General features: G+C 42.9%; 1 protein-coding gene across 2 annotated transcripts in view; it reads right to left on the bottom strand.

The window, feature by feature from the left end:
- Positions 1-21,103, bottom strand: part of BPIFC (BPI fold containing family C) — a 46,161-nt gene extending 25,058 nt beyond the window's left edge. The window contains exons 1-6 of one of the 2 annotated variants that reach the window (XM_053584839.1): positions 21,024-21,103; positions 14,084-14,207; positions 10,370-10,490; positions 6,035-6,163; positions 4,686-4,841; positions 4,493-4,556 (exon numbers count right to left, since the gene is read on the bottom strand). In XM_053584839.1, coding sequence (XP_053440814.1) covers positions 4,493-4,556; positions 4,686-4,841; positions 6,035-6,163; positions 10,370-10,490; positions 14,084-14,207 — 594 coding nt within the window. In that variant the 5' untranslated portion in view covers positions 21,024-21,103. Of the gene's footprint in view, positions 1-4,492; positions 4,557-4,685; positions 4,842-6,034; positions 6,164-10,369; positions 10,491-14,083; positions 14,208-18,665; positions 18,720-21,023 lie in introns of those variants that run through there. The other variant, XM_053584840.1, reaches the window with a different exon arrangement.
- Positions 21,104-22,631: the final 1,528 nt, after the last annotated feature.

The following is a 22,631-nucleotide window of genomic DNA, read 5'->3' as shown; positions in this document are numbered from 1 at the left end:
CCTAATTGCAATGGCTAAAACTTCCATTACAATGTTAAAGAGCAATGGAGACAATGGGCAACCTTGCCTGGTTCCTGATCTAAGTGGAAATGATTTCAATTTAATTGCATTCAATACGATATTGGCTGTGGGTTTGCTGTAGATGGCCTCTATTAGTTTAAGAAATGTCCCTTCTATACCGATTTTCTTGAGTGTTCTGATCATGAAGGGATGCTGGATATTATCAAAAGCTTTTTCTGCATCAATTGAGAGAATCATATGGTCTTTATTTTTTAGTTTGTTTATGTGCTGAATTATATTTATAGATTTATGTATGTTGAACCAGCCTTGAGACCCTGGGATAAATCCCACTTGGTCATGGTATATAATTTTTTTGATGGGTTGTTGGATTCTGTTTGTTAGGATCTTATTGAATATTTTTGCATCAATATTCATTAGTGATATTGGTCTATAATTTTCTTTTCTTGTTGGGTCTTTCCCTGGTTTAGGGATCAAGGTGATGTTAGCTTTGTAGAATGTGTTGGGTAGTATTCCTTCTTTTTCTATATTTTGGAAGAGGTTTAGTAATATAGGTACTAGTTCTTCTTTAAAGGTTTGGTAGAATTCTGATGTAAAGCCATCTGGTCCTGGGCTTTTCTTTTTAGGGAGATTTTGTATAGTTGATGCTATTTCAGAACTTGATATAGGCCTGTTCAACATTTCCACTTAGTTCTGGCTAAGTCTTGGTAGGTGGCTTACTTCCAAGTATTTCTTGGAAGGTGGCATACTTCCAAGTATTTCTTTCAGATTTTCGTATTTCTGAGAGTAGAGCTTCTTGTAATATTCGTTAAGGATTTTTTGAATTTCTGAGGGGTCTGTTGTTATTTCGTCTTTGTCATTTCTGACTGATGAGATTAGAGATTTTAATCTTTTTTTCCTGGTTAGGTTGGCCAAAGGTTTATCTATTTTATTGATCTTTTCAAAAACCAACTTTTGGATTTATTGATCTGTTGTATAATTCTTTTGTTTTCAATTTCATTTAATTCTGCTCTGATTTTAGTTATTTCTTTTCTTCTGCTGGGTTTGGGGTTGAAATTTTCTTTCTTCTCCAGTTGCTTGATATGTCTTATTAAGTTATTAACTTCCTCTCTTTCCATTTTCTTGAGGAAGGCTTGCAGTGCTATAAATTTCCCTCTTAGGACTGCCTTTGCAGTATCCCAGAGGTTCTGATAATTCATGTTTTCATTGTTGTTTTGTTCCAAAAATTTGGTGATTTCCTTCTTAATCTCATCTATAACCCATCTATCCTTCAGCATAAGGTTATTTAGCTTCCATGTTTTTGTATGGGTATGCAGATTCCTGTTGTTACTGAGTTCAACTTTTATTCCATGATGGTCTGAGAAGATGCAAGGAATAATTTCTACATTTTTAAATTTGCTGAGGTTGGATTTGTGGTCTAGGATGTGGACGATTTTGGAGTATGTTCTGTGGGCTGATGAGAAGAATGTGTATTCAGTTTTGTTGGGATGAAATGTTCTGTAGATGTCTGTTAAGTCCAGATGTTGAATGGTTAAGTTTAAATCTAAAATTTCTTTGCTTAGCTTCTTTTTGGAGGATCTATCCAGCACTGCTAAAGGGGTGTTAAAATCTCCAACTACTATGGAACTGGAGGAAATCAAGTTGCTCGTGTCTGTTAGAGTTTCTCTTATAAATTGAGGTGCGTTCTGGTTGGGTGCATAAATATTAATAATTGAAATCTCATCATATTGAGTATTACCTTTAACAAATATGAAGTGTCCATCCCTATCCTTCCTTATTTTCATTGGTTTAAAGCCTATTGCATCTGTGAGTAGGATTGCAACACCTGCTTTTTTCTGCTTTCCATTTGCCTGGAGTATAGATGACCATCCCTTCACCTTGAGTCTATATTTGTCTTTTAATGTAAGATGAGATTCTTGTATGCAGCAGATATCAGGCTTGAGTTTTTGTATCTGGTCAGCCAACCTGTGCCTCTTTAGAGGACAATTTAAACCATTCACATTAATTGAGAGTATTGATAAGCCTTTTGAGGGTCCGGTGGACATTTTTAATTCTTTTGCAACTGTGGCAGTTGGAATTTGATCAAAATTTTCTGGGTGGATTTATTTTTGTGGTGGAGGATTATGCTGGTCTTTATGGAGGATAGGTCTGAGAATATCCTGGAGAGCTGGTTTAATTATGGCAAATTTCTTCAACATGTGAATGTCATTAAAGTATTTAATTTCGCTGTCATAATGGAACTCAGTTTAGCTGGGTACAGGATCCTGGATTGAAAGTTATTTTGTTTAAGGAGATTAAAAGTTGATGACCATCCTCTTCTAGCTTGAAAGATTTCAGCAGAGAGATCTGCAGTTATTCTAATATTCTTCCCCTTGTAGGTGATGGTTTTCTTTCGTCTGGCTGCTTTCAGAATTTTTCTCCTTCATATTAACTTTAGTGAAATTGATTATGATGTGTCTGGGGGATGTCTTATTCGGGTTGAGTCATGCTGGAGTTCTGAAACTGTCTGCTATCTGAATTTCAGAATCTCATGGCATGTCTGGAAAGTTCTCCTTCTTAATCTCATGGAGAAGAGACTCTGTGCCTTGTGAAGCCACTTTGTCATTTTCGGGGATCCCTATAAGACGAATATTGGTTTTCTTCAACTTATCCCAGAGCTCTCCGAGAGAGTGATCTGTTTTGCCCTCCATTTCTCTTCCTCTTTGAGAGTTTGGGAGCGTTTGAAAGCTTTGTCTTCAATGTCAGAAATCCTTTCTTCTGCTTGCTCCATTCTGTTATTGAGGGATTCTGCTGTGTTTCTCAGATCTTTGAGGGCTCCAACTTATTGTCTCAATGTGTCAAAATCTTTGGTCATTTGGTCTTTGAATTCGTTGAATTCTTGAGATATCTTTTGGGTTACTGCTTGGAATTCTAGTTTGATCCTATTTGTTATCCAGATTCTGAATTCAATTTCTGACATCTCAGCTATTCGTTTGTGCACAGGATCTTGTTCTGTGTCTGCCCCATTGATCCTTGGGGGAGTTGATCTACTCTAATTATTCATATTGCCAGAGTTTATCCATTGATTTTATCTCATGATTGTTTTTTCACCATTGCCTCTAGCTGTCCTCAGAGTTGGGTAGGTGCCTCTCCAAGATTAGACTCTAGCAGGATCACTCTATTGTTGCTGGATCTTTGTAGGGAGTGATCCTGTGTAGTTCCTCTGGGGCTGCCCCAGCCAGGGAGTTCTGGTTGTGGGAGCAGCTCCGGAGTGTGACACACCCGGATTCAGCAACAGGGCATGCACATGGTTCTGGAAGTGCCTGGTGCCCAGTGGCTTTGGTTCAGAGAGCCCAAGGCTCCAGCCATCTCTGGCCAGGAGAAGGGCTCTGCAGAGAGTCATGAGGGCTCCCGAGGGCACACGGCTACCAGAGTCCCTGGCCAGATGAGCAGGCCAGTATGGAGGCAGGGATGGTACAGGAGGGAGGATGCAGGGTTGCGCGGCTCCTGGAGTTCCTGGTCAAGATGTGTGGAGGCCCAGCGGGTGCAGTTCTTATGGTCTTAGGGTCTGGGCAGGGGCAGATCGCTGATTGCTGGGCAGCTGTTATGGAGGTCCAGGCACTGATAGCTGATTGTGCGCAGCTCTTACAGAGGTCCGGGCGCCAATCCCTCACTAACTTTCATTAAGCACCTACTATCTGCCAAGCATGGAGCTGAGTACCAGAGACATGGTGATAGTCAGATACTTTTCTGGCCTTTTTGAGAAGAATTTCTCTTCTTTTCTAGTCCTTCTCATCCCTGTCTGTCTACCCCAAAATACAGGTGAAGTGTTCCAGGAAGATGTGGTTGGGATCAGCCAATTCCACTGTTCCCTTCCTCAAACACTGACTTCTGGAATCAGGATACTTATAGCTTTGGAAGGAAATTCTATTTTCTTAACTTATTCTAATTTTTGGAAATATTTGTCTTTCTCCCTCATTCCTGACCTATATAAATCCTGCCTATACTTTAAGGCCTAGATCAAGTGATGCATCCTCTTAAAAAAAAAAAAATATATATATATATATATACACACATATATAAATTCACTACTCATTCAATTATTGTTTCATAAGCCTAAATTTGTTTTTTCTAAAAATACAACTTTATTCCTCTTTCATATCCCCAACAGAGCCTATACAAGTGCTGGGCATGCAATAGATGCATAATAAAGAAATTGGTGCAGATTGTTAGCCCACACTATGGTGAGAAACTTTAAGGAAGGGCTGTTGTTTGATTCATCTCTCCATTCCCAGCACCTACACAGAGTTTGGCACATAAAAGGGACTTAAGAAACTGATGAAGTTGCTAAGGACACTTAATGTGTGTGAACATGCCCTGGATCATGCCTATCACACAGTCAGTGCTCAGTACAAGTTCATTAACAATAAATTAAAGGATAGTAGAACTGCTGCTGAGGGCACTTTCCTGTGTTGTCCAATCTCTAAAGGCTTACCATTTCATTTAAGTTCTTCAAAATGGGTTTTTCCATGGGGTCAGCAAAGGAGTTATATAGGACACTAGAGAAAAAAATAAAGAAAAAAAGGACTTACTCAGGGATCAAAATCTGTCAGTTAGAGACCTCCCCTGGGCTTCCTGTGAGTATTCAGCCCAGGCTTGTCACTGCCCGGCATAGTGCTCCCACTCACCTGAGCTCTCCAGAAAATGAGACGTGGGCGTGGCTCACTTGGGCATAGCAGTCCTGGAGCTTCAGGATTGGATGCCCAGAGTCATTTCGCGTCAGGATAACAATACCGATAAAGTAGACCCCGGAAAGAAAGAGATCAGCTCCTCCTGCATCTCGGCTGTGTAGAGAAAAAGTGCAAGGTTACCCAGGACTGGGTCAGGCATGGAGAGAGATCTTGTTTTTCTACTAAGCCAGAGACTCTCTAAGCTCCCGGAGGGCAGGGACTTTGTCACTTTCCCCTCTGGATTCCTGGCACCTATAGCAAATAGGAGCAGAGTAGGTGCTGAATGAATATTTACTGAACACATGATGTAATGAACACAGAATGATAACAGCTTTGGGGATACTGTGCCATAGTTATTTCATCCTGAGTGCTCTGGCACTGGTAGTGGTTGAGCACATGTTGAGCACCATTCATATACAATGTTTGCTTGGAGAAGGGTAAAGTTGGCAACACTGTATTCAGGAGGGGGATAGGCGAGGAAGTGACAGATGTAGTCTGTGAACTCCTAGAGGGAGTGGACTCTGTTTATTCATCTCTGCTTCCCCAGGACTTAGAACATGGCCCGACACAGCATGCAGCATATGGTTGATGAGTCATCAAATAAATGGATCAATACATAAATCTATGTTGTTTATGAGGAAACACCCCATCTTCATCTACAGTACTGAAGTTCTTAAGATGGGGATACATGGTAGACACTCAAAAATTGATCATTGACTGACTTACTGGATAAATGAATGTGTTATGTGTTATTCTGGGGCTTCAACCAAGTTAGAAATAAGCATTACACCCAGGACAGTAACTTGTAAGGGTGCTGGTCTGTAGATGTACCTTAAATTTGACTTCTCCCTTCTATATGAGGTGCAAAGGCCTTTTGGTTGGGGGAGAATTGGACTCGAGCTGACTACCATCCTCTACCCTCCGTGTGAGGTAGGAAGGCTCCATCTCCCATCCGTCAGCTGCCACTGTGCATGGAGTACTGTGTTGTATGGCTCAAGATTATGCCATGATTTGTTGGTGGATCTAAAATGCTGGGCACAGGTCTGTTCCTCCTGTGATCTGGGACTTCTCTAGTTCTTAGAGAATCTTAAATGACATGTGGTCATTTGCTCTGCCTTTAAGGCAAGGATGCTTTTCGCACCTCCTCCCCACACCTAGCAGGGATTTCCTGATTTAAATATCACCTGGAAAAAAATGCTCTTGAGAAAGAAGCCTAACATTGAAAACATCAGCAAATGTATACGTTTTCCATTTTTTTGCTCCACTTGCCCCCAGAACGGCAGCAGACATTTCAGTGGAATACTCACAAAAGTGGGGACTTGATTTCCCAGTCTGTGCTGATGTTGGCAGTGCCATGGTTGGTCAGGACTTTGATTCCCACTCCAGGCACAAAGGCTAATGAAGTATTTGGAAATGAAAAGGCATTGATTTTGATGCTGTGAAACAAGAAACAGGAGTTAGGGTAACTCTGGGGGCACATCATTTAAGTCAAGCAGAATTGGAAATGTAGTTGTCCAAGTCCCATGCTGAGGCAATTGTGAATTTCTGCAGACAAAGGAACCTCTCACATGCGGTGGGTCTCTGGGCACTGCCTACCCACTTCCCTCAAAGTATTAGTGGAAAGTCTCTTGTATCTACTTGAGGGGGGAAATGGCAGACTTAGAAATCACCCTGTCCGTTCAGCGCCCGTAGCTCAGTGGTTAGGGTGGCAGCCACATACATCAAGTCAGGTGGGTCGAGCCTGGCTGGGCCTGCTAAACAACAATGACAACTGCAACAAAAAAATAGTGGGGCATTATGGTGGGTGCCTGTAGTCCCAGCTACTGAGAGGCTGAGGTAAGAGAATTGCTTAAGGCCAAGAGCTTGAGGTTGCTGTGAGCTGCGATGGCATGGTACTCTACTGAGGGCAACATAGTGAGACTCTGTCTCAAGAAAAAGAAATCAACCTGTAAATAATCAAGCAATCTACTTCTTTAGTTTCTTTAGAGGTAAAAACAGGTACAACATCGTCATCATTATTTTTCCTTCAGCAGTTTCGGTGTTTCCCAAAGGGAGTGATGTTAGAGTTTTGGAATGAACAGCTATTTTTGCAGAGGAATGTTATATGCATCACAAGAAATTTTGACACATATGCCAGAAGTGTCTCTCCCCACCTGTCATTGGGACAATCAGAAACGTGCCTTCCCCCTGCAAATGCCTACTATGTGGACAATATCTTCCCTAGTTCAGAAACTTATTTTAAAGAGTTGACTTCCCCCAGCCCCAGCCAAACTGCAACAAAAAAATAGCTGGGCGTTGTGGCGGGCGCCTGTAGTTCCAGTTGCTCGGGAGGCTGAGGCAAGAGAATCGCGTAAGCCTAAGAGTTAGAGGTTGCTGTGAGCCGTGTGACGCCACGGCACTCTACCAGAGGGCGGTACAGTGAGACTCTGTCTCTACAAAAAAAAAAAAAAAAAAAAAAAAGAGAGTTGACTTCCCCTAGGACTCTCTGGGCTGTCAAACAGGAAACTAGAAGGCAGTGGGTTGCATGTTATCTAATGGGTAGGTGGCTGTGGCATTGTGATACATTATCATGAACATCTATTGAGCAATTACTACCTGCCAGGCACTTTACATGCATTAGCTCATCTTGACTCTCAACAATCCTATGGGGCAGTTGCTGTTTTTGCAATTTCTCTTTCAGAGATGAGAAGATAAGAAAAGTGGTTGAAGTCACATGTAAGCGGTAGAACCAGACCTGGAACCCTCCACAATCTGACTTCAGTCTCTGTTTTAACCAGGAGGCTGTGCTATTTCACATATTGTGTGCAGAGAGCATTCGACTTGGAGCCAACGGGTATCTGGGTTGAACAACCTGTGGCCAGGCACATCTTCCAGACAATCACTCAAAGGGGTGTTCCTCACAGGTAGATTGGGGAGACAAAGTGAGTTCATGAGCGTATAACTGCTGCACAGGCAAAGGCATTGTTCTGAACTAAAATTGGGAAAATATTAAAACACAAATGTGATAGCTCATAAGAAGGGTTATCAGCTGTTTCCTCTCCTATTTCTCCTTAACTACTTTCTGTCACACATCACAAGTCAGTCCTACTGTGGGAGGAGGATGGCTGAGATGCATTCAATATAGCTTGGAAATATTTTCATTTTGATACATATATGTAGATCTAACCAATTCTTTATAACTGCTACAGAGTATTTCAAGCTGTAGATGTACCATTAAAAAACATCACTTGTTTGTTGGTAGAAATCTGGGTTGTTTCTAGTGCTTCTGCATTATAAACCATAAGCCAGGGAACATCCTCACCCCTCCTAGTTTTGTATAATACATGCGCTTCTGCAGGGAGGATGCTGAGGAGTGGAATTGCTGGGTCAAAGGGCATGTATGTGTATGTCTGTATCTCTATAGACATGAATGATGTTTATAAATCACCTTCTAAAATAGCACCTTCCAACAGGACCGTGAGCCACATACACACACATATGCACTGCACGTTAGCATGCCGCCAATGAGGAGCTGCATATATGACATTGGGCCCATAAAATTACAATATTGTATTTTTGCTGTACTTTTCTATGTTAAGATATGCTTAGATACACAAATACCGTGTGTTATAATATTCAGTACAGTAACATGCTGTACAGGTTTACAGCCTAGGAGCAACAGGCTATATACCATGAAGTCTGTGTAGTGGGCAAACGCTGTGATGTTTGCATAATAACAAAAATTGCCTCACAATGCATTTCTCAGAATGTTAAACATTGCATGACTTAAACAGTTCTAATAATCAAATTAAAATAGAGAAAAAATAGGTGAAATTAATTTTCTTTATATTTTTACTTAACCCAATAGATCCAAAAATGGTATCTTAATCAACATGTAATTGATATAAAAATCGTGAATGAGATATTTTCTTTTCTTTTTTTCTAAGGTCAGTCTTCAAAATCTGGTGTGTATTTGACACGCACAATATACCTCAATGTTGATACTGGATTTCATCAGAAATACCTGACACGTGCAGGTTGAGCATCCCTAATGCAGAACTTTTTTATTTTATTTTATTTTATTTTATTTTTATTTTAATGCAGAACTTTTTAAGTACTGACAGGACACTCAAAGGAATTGCTCCTTGGAACATTTCAAGTTTCGGATCTTGGTATTTAGAGAGGCTGAGCCAGCACCTAAGTGTAATGCAAATATTCAGTAAACCCCCAAATCTGAAATCTGAAGCTCTTTTGGTCCCAAGGACCTATATTTAGATTGATAAAATTATTTTTTATATTTGATAAAATTATTTTTTCAATAACCAAACTGTCAGTTTTTAAAATTAAAATTAATTGAACTTAAAGAAATAAAAAATACAGTTCCTCTGTTGCACTAGTCACCTTTCAAGCACTCAATAGCCAGGTAGCTAGAGGTACTCTTTGAACAGCACAAACCTACAATGATTGCACTGGTTTGTCTGCTCCCACCCACAATGCACAAGGATATCTGTTTCTCCTCATTTTTACTTGCACTTGATATTATACAATTCTCTCTGTAATTTTCTGCTGTGGTATTATGGTAATTTTTAATATTATTTATATTAAACGATATTTAATATATAAATTACATTAATATTAAATAATATTTAATAAAGAATATTTAATATTTCATAGTATTTATACTATATTACAATTATAATAATCTAGTATTATTGTATTTAATTATAATAACTTAATTAATTTGTTTTTAAAATATATAGTTAATGTCCATCTCTCCCACTGGAAATTATAGGCAGGTATGTTGTTCCTTTCCTTATCCCCTATGTCTAGAACAAAGCCTAGTATGGAGTAGGTGCTCAATAAATACTTGTTGAATGGCTAACCTTATACAGATGAGGGCATTAGCCAGGAACTTTCCCTGTATCGCCATCTCTCTTCCACCATAAAATGACCCCCTTGGTTTTATAGAATGTTATCATTGACAGCAGGGCAATTGTTATACCAAAGGGTTGGAGTAGCAGGGAATTATCACTGGATTATTAAAACATGGAGACAAATTATGAATTAGTCACAGAGAACTCCTTAGAAAAGTTAGGCTGTCCCCTAACCCTGAAGATTGAGCTCAAGTTAGACAAGGACATCTTCTCTCTATAGTGCTCTGACTGTGCAGTGCTCTCTCAAGGGGCTCTTGTTGGTGACTATGGCAGAGATGGTCAGTTGCTGAACACCCACTTCCCCATCTTTCGTAAATATTCCTGAATTTGTTGGGGATGACAAAGTTGTCTGGTTGGAAAACTGATTTCCCGATCTTTCTTGCTAGTAAGTGTCTATGTGACTAAGATCTGATATTGTTGTCTAGGTAGGATTTTATTAGGGTAGAGCCTCAGGAAAAAACTCATTAAAAGAGGAGAGCTTCTGAGATCCCTTTTACCCTTGCCTTTGGCTCCTTCCAGCTGCCTGAAACACAGATTCGATGGCTGGAACTGGACTGGCCATATTGAGCCACGAGGCAAACTGGGGACTAGAAGTCAGAGCTGAGGCTGCCAAAGTAGAAAAATGAGAAGGAGGCAGGATTCTGATGAAATTCTAGGACCAGACGCTCCATGCTCCTTTCCTGTTTCTTTTGAGCTTCTCAAATGTGAGACAAAATGGTCTTTACTTACTTTGAAAAGTTGTAGTTCACATAATCCACCTTCAGAAATTCAAGAGACTCGGAACCATTTATATCTGGGATGTTCTTCTCCTTTACCATTTGTTCAATCATCTCCATGCCAGCCTGAACACCTGTGAAGGAAATGAGAAAGTATCTGTTGATAATAACAAGAGGATCATACATAATATCATTCACCACGCGACTGCAATTTATTTTATTTATTTTTTTTTTGTAGAGACAGAGTCTCACTTTATGGCCCTCGGTAGAGTGCTGTGGCCTCACACAGCTCACAGCAACCTCCAACTCCTGGGCTTAAGTGATTCTCTTGCCTCAGCCTCCTGAGCAGCTGGGACTACAGGTGCCCGCCACAACGCCTGGCTATTTTTTTGCTGCAGTTTGACTGGGGCCGGGTTTGAACCCACCACCCTCAGTACATGGGGCCGGGGCCCTACCGACTGAGCCACAGGCACCGCCCACGACTGCAATTTATTAAGACAAGCTTTAGATACTTAGAAAATAGCAACACTGCAAAATGAGTATTCCAGCCCCCACTTTAAAGATGAAAACACTCGTCCTCAGAGAAACTAAGTATCTTGCCCAAGACCACAGAGCCAATAACATCATGAGAACTTTTCATTATGTGGCCAGGGTGTTATATGAGGATGCGCTAGGAAGAGGGTAAAATACCCTTCGAAGTACATAGTATATTACTATTATCTTCCTGCACACTTTACAGGTGAGGAAACAGAGAGGTTAATTCTTGCCCAAATCATATAGCTAAGGCTGATGGCAGCCAGTAGTCAAAGCCAGGCACTTTGGCTCCAGAATCTGTGTGCTATGGCCAGTTCTAGAAAATTCCACTTTCTTCATTCCTTCCAGCTCCTTTAAGCTGAGAAGTTTTGTCCTGAGGTCCATGGGCTGTAGGGAACTCTTGAACTACCTAAAATTCTAATAAATGGCCGTGAGTAAGTTGTGTGTGCGTATGCGTCTTATTTTTCGGGGGAGAGAATCCGCATTTTCACCGATTGTCAAAAGATCCCGTGACTTAAAAAAGGCTGCACCACTACTTCTATTTCCTCCTGAAATAATTCACCAGCTTCTTTATTTAGAAGCGCCGAAGAATACATTTCTTTCAGCTCGTGGGGGGAAGAGCCCTTGTCCATATTAAAGAGCTGGAAAAACATAACTTCCGCAGTTAACAGAGAATAATCTTTTGATTAAAAAAATTTTTTTTAATTATTTTTAAAAGATGGGGTCTTGCTATGCTGTCCAAGCTTGTCTCAAACTTCTGGGCTCAAGCCATCCTCCTGCCTCAGCCTCTTTGAGTATAATCTTTCAATTTTAACCTTCTCAAGGAGAAAATTTTGCCTTTCTCCCTTATTCTGCAATTTAAGTTTATTTCTGGCTACTCTATCTTTGTTGGAGGTGAAGAAGAACAGATTTTATCCTCTGAAAGGCCATGAATGTTATTGTACATAGTAATATGGAGCAATTATGTAAAGATAGACTAGAAAGGATGTAAAGATAGAACCAAAGGCACTATCAGGAGCTTAGGTGTGAATTCCAACTTCGCCACTTACTACCCTGTGTGACTCTTCCAGTTACATAAACTCTCTGTCCCTCACTCTCCTCATCTGTGACATGAGGACAATAGTAACTCTGCAGGGATCTGTTCACACATGTGAGAATAACAGTAGCTAATATTTGTTAGACATTTGCTATTGCCAGACCCTATTCTAAGTGCTTTCTACAACGTTAATTCATTTGTTTTCCATAGAAACCCCATAGATGGTGCTATTATTATCATCTCCATTTTACTAAACAGTTTTTAGGTACTGCTAATAATAGACACATCAGATTTCTTTTTGGAAAATGTGGGGGCATAACTAATCGAGGAGATACAAATAATAACAGGTAAGTTGTACTGAGTGTCCCTATGGGCCAGGGCGGTGCACGCTCCACACACATCTTTTCTTGGATCCTCACAGCAGCCCAGTGACATAGGTATTATCATTCCTGTTTCACAGAGGAGGCGGCTCAGGCTCAGAGAGGGTTATTAACTTGCCCAAGAGCCCACAGCTGGTGAGCGTGGAGGAACAGGAGCAGAGGAGAGACAAGATCAGGCGGAACCAACTCGAGTTCCTATCATGTCTCAGCCCCTTACTGGTGTGCGCCTTGGGAAATTTCAGTGTCCTCTGTAAAATGACAACAATTTCTTCATAGGGTTCTTGTTTCTTCAAGAACCCTATGAAGAAATTCACCTTATGATGACTTAAGGCCCAGAAAGCACATTCAAAGAGCCTCGCCTTGGTAAATACTCAATAAAGGATTCTGATTCTAAAGAATCTCCACGACTCTGTGCTGTATTTCCATGGAGATTGTGGACACTATCCAGGTAGATGAGCACTATTTCCGTCACCCCATTTTCCATGTGAGAAAACCTCCTTGCCCAAGGCCATGTATTGAGGAAAGGGACAGCAGTGACCTTCACACCCAGGTGTATGGGTTTCAGATCTGATCTTCTAATGACTCTGCTGTATGGGTGAAAAGAAGGTTTGCGCTACTGTAATACTGTTACAAGGCATCTATTTCCGATACGCACTTCTAGCGTATGCACACCAGCACATCCATACAGAAACAGGATACACACACTATATACCCACCTAATCCTTGTGTGTGTTTTAAAACACATCAGAGTTCACAAACAATTGTTCAAGATTGATCCATTTCAGATCCCCTGTGCCAGAGGAGGTTCTAGGGGAGAACAAAGAGTCTCCCCCAAATCAATCCTCCCTTCCTCCCTTCCTTGTCTGCTTTTTTCCTTCCTTCATTTCTTTTCTGGTCTAGCAGGAGAGGCATTTCTTGATTAGACCAGTGGTGCTTCGGTTGACTGCTTTAGGTAAAGAGGACTGGGAAATATTTGTCCATCTACATTCAGCTACTCGTAGGCAAAATTTTATAGGAGAAAAACGGGCCCCTATATGAATACTTTGATGTTGGAGTCCCTTTCCTCTCCACAATTTCCCCCACCTGAGCCCAAGTAAAATCACATGCCAACATTTTTCTCTCCCTGGTGTTTACGCGCAAACACCCTCTAGGCTTGGAAAGGAGTAGTTCTTAACCTTTCAGTGTGTCCGACTCCTCAGCACTGTACTGAACACTGTGGAGCCTCTGTCAAGAAAAATGCACTAATCATCATCCACGTTACCTTTGGCACACAATTTTAGAGAATTGTAAGTTCCTTTTGAAAATCAAGTCCTTTCTCAAGCTCTAAGGCGTCAGTCACTTTTACTCTCAGCCTCCTTTCTTCTATCCTCTAATGCAGTCTTATTTATTTATTTATTTATTGCAGTTTTTGGCCGGGGCTGGGTTTGAACCTGCCACCTCCGGCATATGGGGCCGGCGCCCTACTCCTTTGAGCCCCAGGCACCGCCCTCTGCAGTCTTATTTAAAGCTCTGAGATGTTCCTGCTGTGTGTGTCAGGGAAGGGGAGGGAGAGAGACTCTGGCTGTGTCTGGATACACTGCCGGCTTCCGTGTGACCATTTTTCCGACAATACTTTCTTCCCAGCCATCTCAGCAGCTTCTGCATAAGGGGCTAGATCGCCCCACAGTAGCGCTCATCTGGGTCATGAGACCGCCCTTGTTTGAGCTGTGGATTTGGATCCTAGACCCCACCCCTGGGGGAGAATCTGCAGCCTGGCTTCTGAAAGCATTCAACTCACCGTAGTCCAGTGCCCGCTGAGTAGCTCTGGCCTTGATTCCTGGGTAAATGGTCTGAGAGGATGAGGTGCAGAGATTCCAGAGGAGGAGGAAGCATCCCCAGAGGACTGTTGTCTTTGTATGCATCTGCAATTAACCAATGTTTATGGTTCCTTTATTATCTTTGACTTTCTTACTGATCAATTCCATCCAACATTTCCAGGATTTCTCATTTGCATTGCTCGCTTCCAGAACTCTCTCCATCCATCCATCCATCCATCCACTCACCCACACATCTATTCCTCCATCCCGTCATCATTTAGTGAACACAGCAGGTGTGATGTGTTATAGGTGCCGAGGAAGGAGAGGTGACCTACACCTGGCCCCGGTGACCTCTGCTTCTCACAGACTAGTGTGTGAGTCTTTCTCTCTCTCTCATACACATACAATTATAACACAATATAAAATAATGCCATAGGCTTGCAGTAACTTCTATGAGACATGCTCTGAGAAGGATGCTGGGGGATTGAGGATTCTTGACATTTTTAGAACAAATAAGTCAATAATTTGCAAAGATGGCTTTCATGGCTGTGAGGCAATTAGTCATCTGCTTAAAGACCCTTGGTGACCCTTTTCTCACAGGAAATCTTAGCCTGGCAATCAAGATCTTTCACAACTGGCTCCAAACGCCTGCTTAGCTCCTGTCCCTTTTCTCCTGTCCAGCTGGTGGTGTTCTGAGCTGGCCACATGGAGCTATTTACTACTCTTCAATTTGCCAGTTCTTTCCCGCTTGGGGGCTCTCCTGGTGTAAACACACAGGCATATACACACGCTGTCCCTCTGTCTCTGTCACACATCACCCACATTCTGTTGCATCCTCCAGGGCCAGCTCCAACGTCCCCTACTGTGAATATCTCCCTCACCATGTCCTTTCACACTGGGCTCATCACATGCTCCCCTGTACCGGCCCCCTCTTCGCACAGTGCAGGCTTCCATTCAAACATCTGAGCATGTTGCTGCCTGGGGAAGGCAGGTCTCTCCTCCCCCCGCTGCTACACCCTGGTCTGAGCTAGAACCATTTCACTCGGCTGTTTGTGATGATTTCACACTGGCCTCCCAGCTTCGTCCTTTGCCCCTTTCTGGATGTTCTCCACTCCACAGCCAGGGTGGGGCTCTTAAAATGAAAGTCAGAGCATATCACTCCCACCCTGTTAAAGCCTTATGACTTTATTGCTCAGTGTAAAAGCCAAAGCCCTTCCACCAGCTTCAAGGCCCTCCCCACTTAGTGCCTCCACTTCCTCATCCACCTCGCCCTTAACCACATGCCTGGCTCATGTGGCCCCCGTGTCACTGGCTGACGTGATCTTTCTAGAATACTGTAAGCAGCTGTGCCCCAGGGTTTTTGCATGTGCTGTTTCCTCTGCCTGGTACAGTTTTCCCCAGATAACCACAGGTCTTTCACTTCTTCAGATGTCTCAAATGTCACTTCCATGAAGCATTTCCTTACTGCCCCCTGCAGAACAAGGACATCCTCCCTGAGACCCTGATATCACCTATGCCTCCCCGCTCACTTAATTTTTCTCTGAAGCATTTATCATCATCTAGCATAGTATAGAGTTACTAATGTGTTTTTATTTTTAAAGACAGGGCCTTGCTCTGTCACCCAGCTGGAGTGCAGTAGTATGCTCATAGCTCACTGCAACCTCAGATTCCTGAGCTCCAGCGATTTTCCTGTTTCAGCCTCTTGAGTAGCTGGGACTAGAAGTGTGCATGCCTGTACCCAGATAATTAAAATGTCTTTTTCTAGAGATGAGGTCTCCTAGGTTTGTTTACTATGTGTCTCCTCTACTGGATTTTTCAGACTTCATGAGGAAGAATTTCAAGGTTTGGCAGAGGGCTTTTGGCCCTGAACAGTGACTGGCACACAGCAGACAACGGATCAACCTTGAACGATGGGGTGAATGAATGAATTACTGTATCTTCCATGAGACCGTGACCTGGGTTATGTGAGTTTTATGGGTTCCTGTAGCACTTGGGGAAGGCCTTGGTCTCAGTATGTACTACTCTGTATTGTAACTGTCTATTTACTTCTCTGGCTTTTTGTCGCAGGAATGGTGTCTCATTTCTATAACTCCAGAGTCTCATATAATGCCTGTCACATAGCAGACATATAAAAGTCTACTATTAAGAGTGGTGCCTGTGGCTCGAAGGAGTAGGATGCTGGCCCCATGTACGGGAAGTGGTGGGTTCAGACCAGGCACCGGCCAAAAAAAAACAAAAAACAAAACAAAAATGGCAAAAACAAAAAAAAAGTCTGCTATTAAATAAATTAAGTCCTCTCCAAGGAGAGGGACGCATCATATCCACTGTTATATCACACAGTGATATTCGCACAGTGCAGGCTTGGCATGCTCACTGATTAGTGGACCCAGTGAATGAATGCCATTCCATTTTCTTGGTGGATAAAGCGTAAGAACCAACGGCAATAGTGATGTGGGTTTCTCTCAGTGAAGGCCAGGTGAAGAACATATTCACTGGCCTTTCTTCTAGTTTTGGGAGTTTACAATCTGGGTGAGCTCTTACTGCCGCATCCACGCAGGCTGAAGACCGGCGGGTGAGCAGTACTACCGAGTTAACATGCAAACGTGAAACAAATCAAGGAAGACCAAGGAAGGGGACCTTGTGGAGCGGTCAAGGGAGGGGAGGTTGTGAGACTCACAGGGAGGGGTCAGGCCAGCTGGGCAGGGAAGGCTTCAAAGAGGACTAGGGTTCAGGAGCAGCCCGGCTGAAGGGAAAGAGGTCACTGTAAGAGGTAGGGGGTGCTCGGCCAGAGTAGGTGAGAGGTTTAAGGGGGTTGTGTAGGCTTAAAGGTGAGGCCATGGAGGTGGGCATGGGATGATGTAGAGTTTTCTAGAGAATTTGCTTGGAAAGAACAGAGCAGACTTATTAGGGACCGAGGTATCCAGGCAAGGCTATTGCTAGAATACCTTGGTCTTTTTTTTTTTTTTTTTGTAGAGACAGAGTCTCACTTTATGGCCCTCAGTAGAGTGCTGTGGCCTCACACAGCTCACAGCAACCTCCAACTCCTGGGCTTAAGCGATTCTCTTGCCTCAGCCTCCCGAGTAGCTGGGACTACAGGTGCCCACCACAACGCCCGGCTATTTTTTGGTTGCAGTTTGGCCGGGGCCCGGTTTGAACCCGTCACCCTCGGCATATGGGGCCGGCGCCCTACGGACTAAGCCACAGGCGCCGCCCAATACCTTGGTCTTTTGTACCCCTTAGGAGAAATGCCAGGCTGTTGGCAAAAAGGGAGACCAGTGGGAAGTATTTTATGAACTCCCCCACCCCAGTGTATACAGCTGGGTGGGGAGAACATGGGTTCCCCCACTTCCCCCTTGGCTGGCATTCTGCCTAGCACACAAGCTGCCTGACTTTTACAGTGGATCTATGCTCAGATTAGTGCATGTTTATGTGGGTATTTTGATGAAGGGCCATGAGGTGCAGAATTAGGGTCTTGACCTGTCTTTGCATAAGTCCAACTTCAGGACTGAGAAGGCTAGCTTGGTCAACCTGAACATCTCTCACGTAATCTCGCAGGAGCTTCCTCTGTGTACCCTGCTGTCCAGCCCAGCTGAACTCCTGGTCCCTGAACACATGCCATGTGTTCTGCTGAATGCAGGTGACTGTGCTGTCCCCCTCCAGCTAGGCCTGCAGATACCTTATGCATCCTTAGAGTGCACTTTAAACGCAGTCTATTTTCCTGAAGCCATTTCTGACTCCTCTGAGCAAATCTTATTTTTCTCCTGAACCCTTGATCAAAAGATACATTTGTTCATGTGTGTGTATTTTTTTTTCTTGCTTATTGTCTGCCTCCTTTGCCAGAACATAAGTGCATGAAGGCAGAAAGTACATTTGGTTCGGAGGTCCCAGATCTGGCTCAGATCTGCAATACCCTGGGTGATTGGTAAGTGCTGGTGGCATGAATCAATGAATTAACCAATGAAGGAATAGCCTTTACAGTACTCTACACTGTATACAGTCCCCTGCTTTCCAGAGGTGACTAAGAAAGCATTTGCACATTAGTAGAGTGCAGGCACCCAGTGAAATTCATGTTAAGCACAGTGTTGGAACCGGGTCTAGGAGGCTGGCTGTTGGATCAGGAGAGGACAGAGGATGTTTTGGAAGAGTGGCCAGGGTAGCTGGGACACTAGGGATTGGAGGGAGGCACTCAGAACGGTGGCTGTTTACCATGAGATACTGAAGCATTTCAATATTTTAACACTGATATGGCCGGACGCATCCAGGGTGATGTTCAGCTCTGTGGATTGGTTGGGGTTCCAAACACAAGCTACACCTGGGTATCAGGCTGGGGGGCAGGGCTAAGGAGGGGTGGCTGAGGACAGTCAGGGTGCAGACAATACTAAAGGGAGCACAGAAGAATGGGAGTAAGAGCTGAGGGGACGGGACTTGAGTAGGAGAGGAGGGTCTCCAGCCAAGCAATGAATGACCTGAGGGTTGGAGGGAATGTAAGGAGTGAGAGAAGGCAGCGTGAAGCCCTCTGCAGCCTGCAGGCAGGGTGATACCCACATACGAACAGCATCTTACATCAGAATGGATGCAGGCCCCTGTGCAGGAGCAGGGTCCAGTGGGCCTCCTGCTGTGCTAGGTTGTCCTTGATCCTTTAGCTAGCTGTCCTGGAGAGGGGAACGGCCAAGATGGGTGGGACTTCAGGAGTGATAGGAACACTCCTGGGGCGTAGGTTAGTTTTTACCAACCAACATAGAACCATTTCTACATTTTAATCAATGATAAGGCCATACTGATATACAGCCATGCTAGTATCACTGTAGGCAAAGACTTATAAATGGATGCATCATGCCAGAGCACGCATCACAGGGATGTTTTAGATAAAAGAAAAAATATTTTCATAGCAGTGGAAAGCATGGGAGTGTTAGACCAAAATATCTGAGCCTATTAGACTGAATGCGAAGTAAGGCAGAAATAATATCTCTGCCCGGCACATAGTAGGACCTCAATGAAGATTTGCTAACTGAGCAGCTGAGTGGCTTACAAGATTCTGGTTAACTAGGAAAGGTTGGGGAAAAATGCAAGCTAACCCATCATATAGATAGCTCTCTGTTTCCACAGTGATAAACCAAAGCTGAAATATTAGTCACTAAGGGGATAACAACTGAAATAATAAATTTGCACTTTTTTTTTTACCATTTACAAAACTCATAATTCTTTAAGGTAGATATTATTATTGTGTTACCCCCACTTTAGACACGTGGACATGGGCTGGAGAATCAGGATGACCTGTCCAAGATCCCACAGGAAGTCAGGCACCTTTGAATCAAATCTTAGTCTTTTGGCTCCTAATTCTAGTGTTTATGAATTTCTTTTCATTGAATGACTCAATAAATGCTAGGATTATCATTTTCACCTGGGAATTTTAAATGGGATTTGCGCAATGCCATCTTCAATGGGGAAAAATCTAGTAAGCATCTGGAAATTTTTAAGCATCAAAGTGCAAATCCTTTTGCCTTTTTCTTGGGCACAACTGGAGTTTTAAATTCCTTTCCAGAAGTAAAAACTTGTTTTCCCTGCTTGGGTAAAGGACATTTCTGAAGTGGTATACTTGGATGGTGACCCAGCAACCTGAATTGCAGATAGAAAAACATATTTTTCCACCAGAAATTTTATGAGTGAAGGAAATGACTGGGGTATAAAGGGATGAAGTGTGTATAAACTTTCAGTTGAACTGTTTGGTTGGGATGATAATTTATCGTAGGCAGAGGAGGAAAGGAACCTTGTCAGGCAAGGTGATGAATCCTAAAAGGTTAAGTAATTTGGCTGACAAGTGAGGGCAGGGCTAGTTGCCTGTTAAAAGAAAGGATCCAAAATGATTTGAAAACCTGGCCAGCAAGTTACCTGCTCTGCTCAGTACTGGAGTCTGAAGAGTTGCTTGTTTTCAAGATTCAGAACCTCAGGAATCATTGTGTCTCCCTCCCAAAATACAGACAGAATAACACTCCTATATTAAATGGTCCTCGCCTGAGCCATCCTGATGACTAGGAATAAGAACATGCCAGTCCAATTTGGAACGATTCCTGAAACTCACTGATTGGCTTATCACAACTGATATTGGCAAGAGTTTTGACACACTCTGGAAAAACCGCTTAGGGTAGTGATGAGTGAGTGAGACGCAGCCTTCAAAACAGAGGTGCAGGTTGTAAAATTAAGTTCAACAAGTTAAAAAAAAGTCTAGAATATAAGGTTTTTTCACACACTGGTTAAGATAAAATGTACATAAGAAGTTTAAATCAGTAAGTATGGAGTACAGGCAGAATTGGGGACTATTTCAAGAGATTCAGCCCATATATCTGATTTTATGGCAAGATATTCAATGACAAAGGACCTTGGAAATTCCCGCCGTGTCTTTCCTCCCCAGACTCCATGCTTACCACCACCAAGTTCAACAATTCCGGCAAGTGGGAGGGTAGTTTTGCTCTGGCAGGATCTAGGTCACTGATGAGGTTTAAGACCTGCCTCCAAAACCTCCGGATCATGACAGCTTTTTAGTGCTAATGATGCTGACCCTGAAACAAGGCAGAATTTTCTGCCATTGTCCTGGGTTCTCCTCTGAAATGGAGGCAAAAATAAGTTCAGATCACTGAGCAATCCCCTTTGCTCCATGATGCAAAAGTCAGTATGTGGTTCAAACCAACTCTTTTCTCTTTCTTAGAGTGGTTCAGTCTTCACTAACCTCTTGCCTAAGAAGCATCCAGGTAGGCATGGGTGACATCCAACGAACAAATAAACAAGACACAGAACCCCCTAAGCAGACCCTAACAGCCACTCAGGACATGTGACAGCTGATTGTTCGGTGTCCTACGGGATCTGGGACATCACCCATGGGGATCGTACGCTGGCAGAGCTCTGAAGTTTGTTCATGAGACTTACCTCAAGAGGAGGACGTATCCAAATCTCAGGAACACCTGCAATTCCTTCTGCCTTTGAAGCTAATGTGTTCTCCACCCTCCAGTTCAACTCAGCTGCCGAAAAGCCAAGATAATTAAGTCTGAATCATCTCAGCAGTGGATTTTTTTAATGCCTCTTTCAAAAGGTGATACGCAATTGCTTCACTTCAATTACCCAATGGCTTGAATGAACTTACAGTCTCTGCCTAGATGAACAGACAATGCTGCCTATGCAATAATTACCTCCCCACAACACACACACACACACACACACACACACACACACACATCACATCTGGGAAATTGCTATGGCTACATTACCAAAATGATTAGGACTAGAGTCTCGACAAAGACATTGTTAACTTGAATTGGAAGAGAAAGAAATTTTTTACCGGCATAATAAGCTGGTTCTCTCTGGTCAGGGTACCTGCAGCGGATGGCGCCACTACTGCCCAGAACAACTTTGAACTTTTGATGGACCATCAGATTCAGTCTGAAAGCATGAGATTTTATCACCAGGCCGACTGACCTATTTACCGACTTTATCATTCAGGCATCTGTGAATGTTCGCTCCTTTTCAGAATGGTATTGATGACTTCCTGTTCCAGCATTCCTTTGAAGCAAGTTGGGTGGATGTGTCAACTACTATGTAACTTGATACCTTTAGATTCTGAACCCTGTTTCTATTCCCATCTCCTATAAATGCATTTTAGTCTGTGCGGTTTAGACGGCCGGGGATCTGATTGTATGAGGTGTCTTATGTCTTAGCTACAATGCTCTGGGGAAGACAGGGTGACCAACTGTCCTGGTTTTCCCAGAATTCAGGATTTTCAGGACTAAAACCAGAACAGTCCTAGGCGAATAAAGAGGATTAGTCACTCTAAAAGCAACAACAGGAGCATTCACTTGGCATCGTCCAAACTTCTGATAGCATTTCAGGTGAGTTACACCTGTAGTTATATTTGCCTATTTGAACTGAGTTTCCTTAGGGGTAAAAGGGAGATAAAAAACAGGATGGAGTTGAATTGAAACACATTCTTCTTAGTAAAGTATCACAAAAATGAATAAACAAGTATCCAGTGTACTCAATTCTAATATGAAACCAATAAATAAACAACTACACACCTACAGGAAAGAAAAACACAAGTAGAGTCGAGCAAGGGGGAGGGGAGAAGAGGGAGGGTGATAAGAGGGATCTCACCTAATACGCACAATGAGAGGGTGTTCAGCACTCCCCCTGGGTGAAGGGCTCAATTACAACTTGAACTTAGAACTTAAGACCTGCTCTATCCATTCAAACTCCGAGACTCTGGGCAATTTGCTTCACCCCCTGTCAGTCTCAGAGCCATCATCTCTAAAAATGGAGCTCACATTCATTTTGAAAAGTCGGTGTGAGGCCAGGTGCTGTGGCTAGCACTTTGGGAGGCTCAGAAGGGAGGATTGCTGGAGCCCAGGGATTAAAGAGAAGCCTGGGCAAGATAGTGAGATTCCATCTCTACGAACATTTAAAAAATTCAGCCAGTCATAGTGGTACACACCTATAGTCCCAGCTACTTGGGAGGTCAAGGCAGGAGGATTGCTGAGCCTAGGA

Source organism: Nycticebus coucang, chromosome 3 (assembly GCF_027406575.1).
Source record: "Nycticebus coucang isolate mNycCou1 chromosome 3, mNycCou1.pri, whole genome shotgun sequence".
NCBI classification, from domain to species: Eukaryota; Metazoa; Chordata; class Mammalia; order Primates; family Lorisidae; genus Nycticebus; species Nycticebus coucang.
This window is presented reverse-complemented; position numbering and strand designations above follow the sequence as displayed.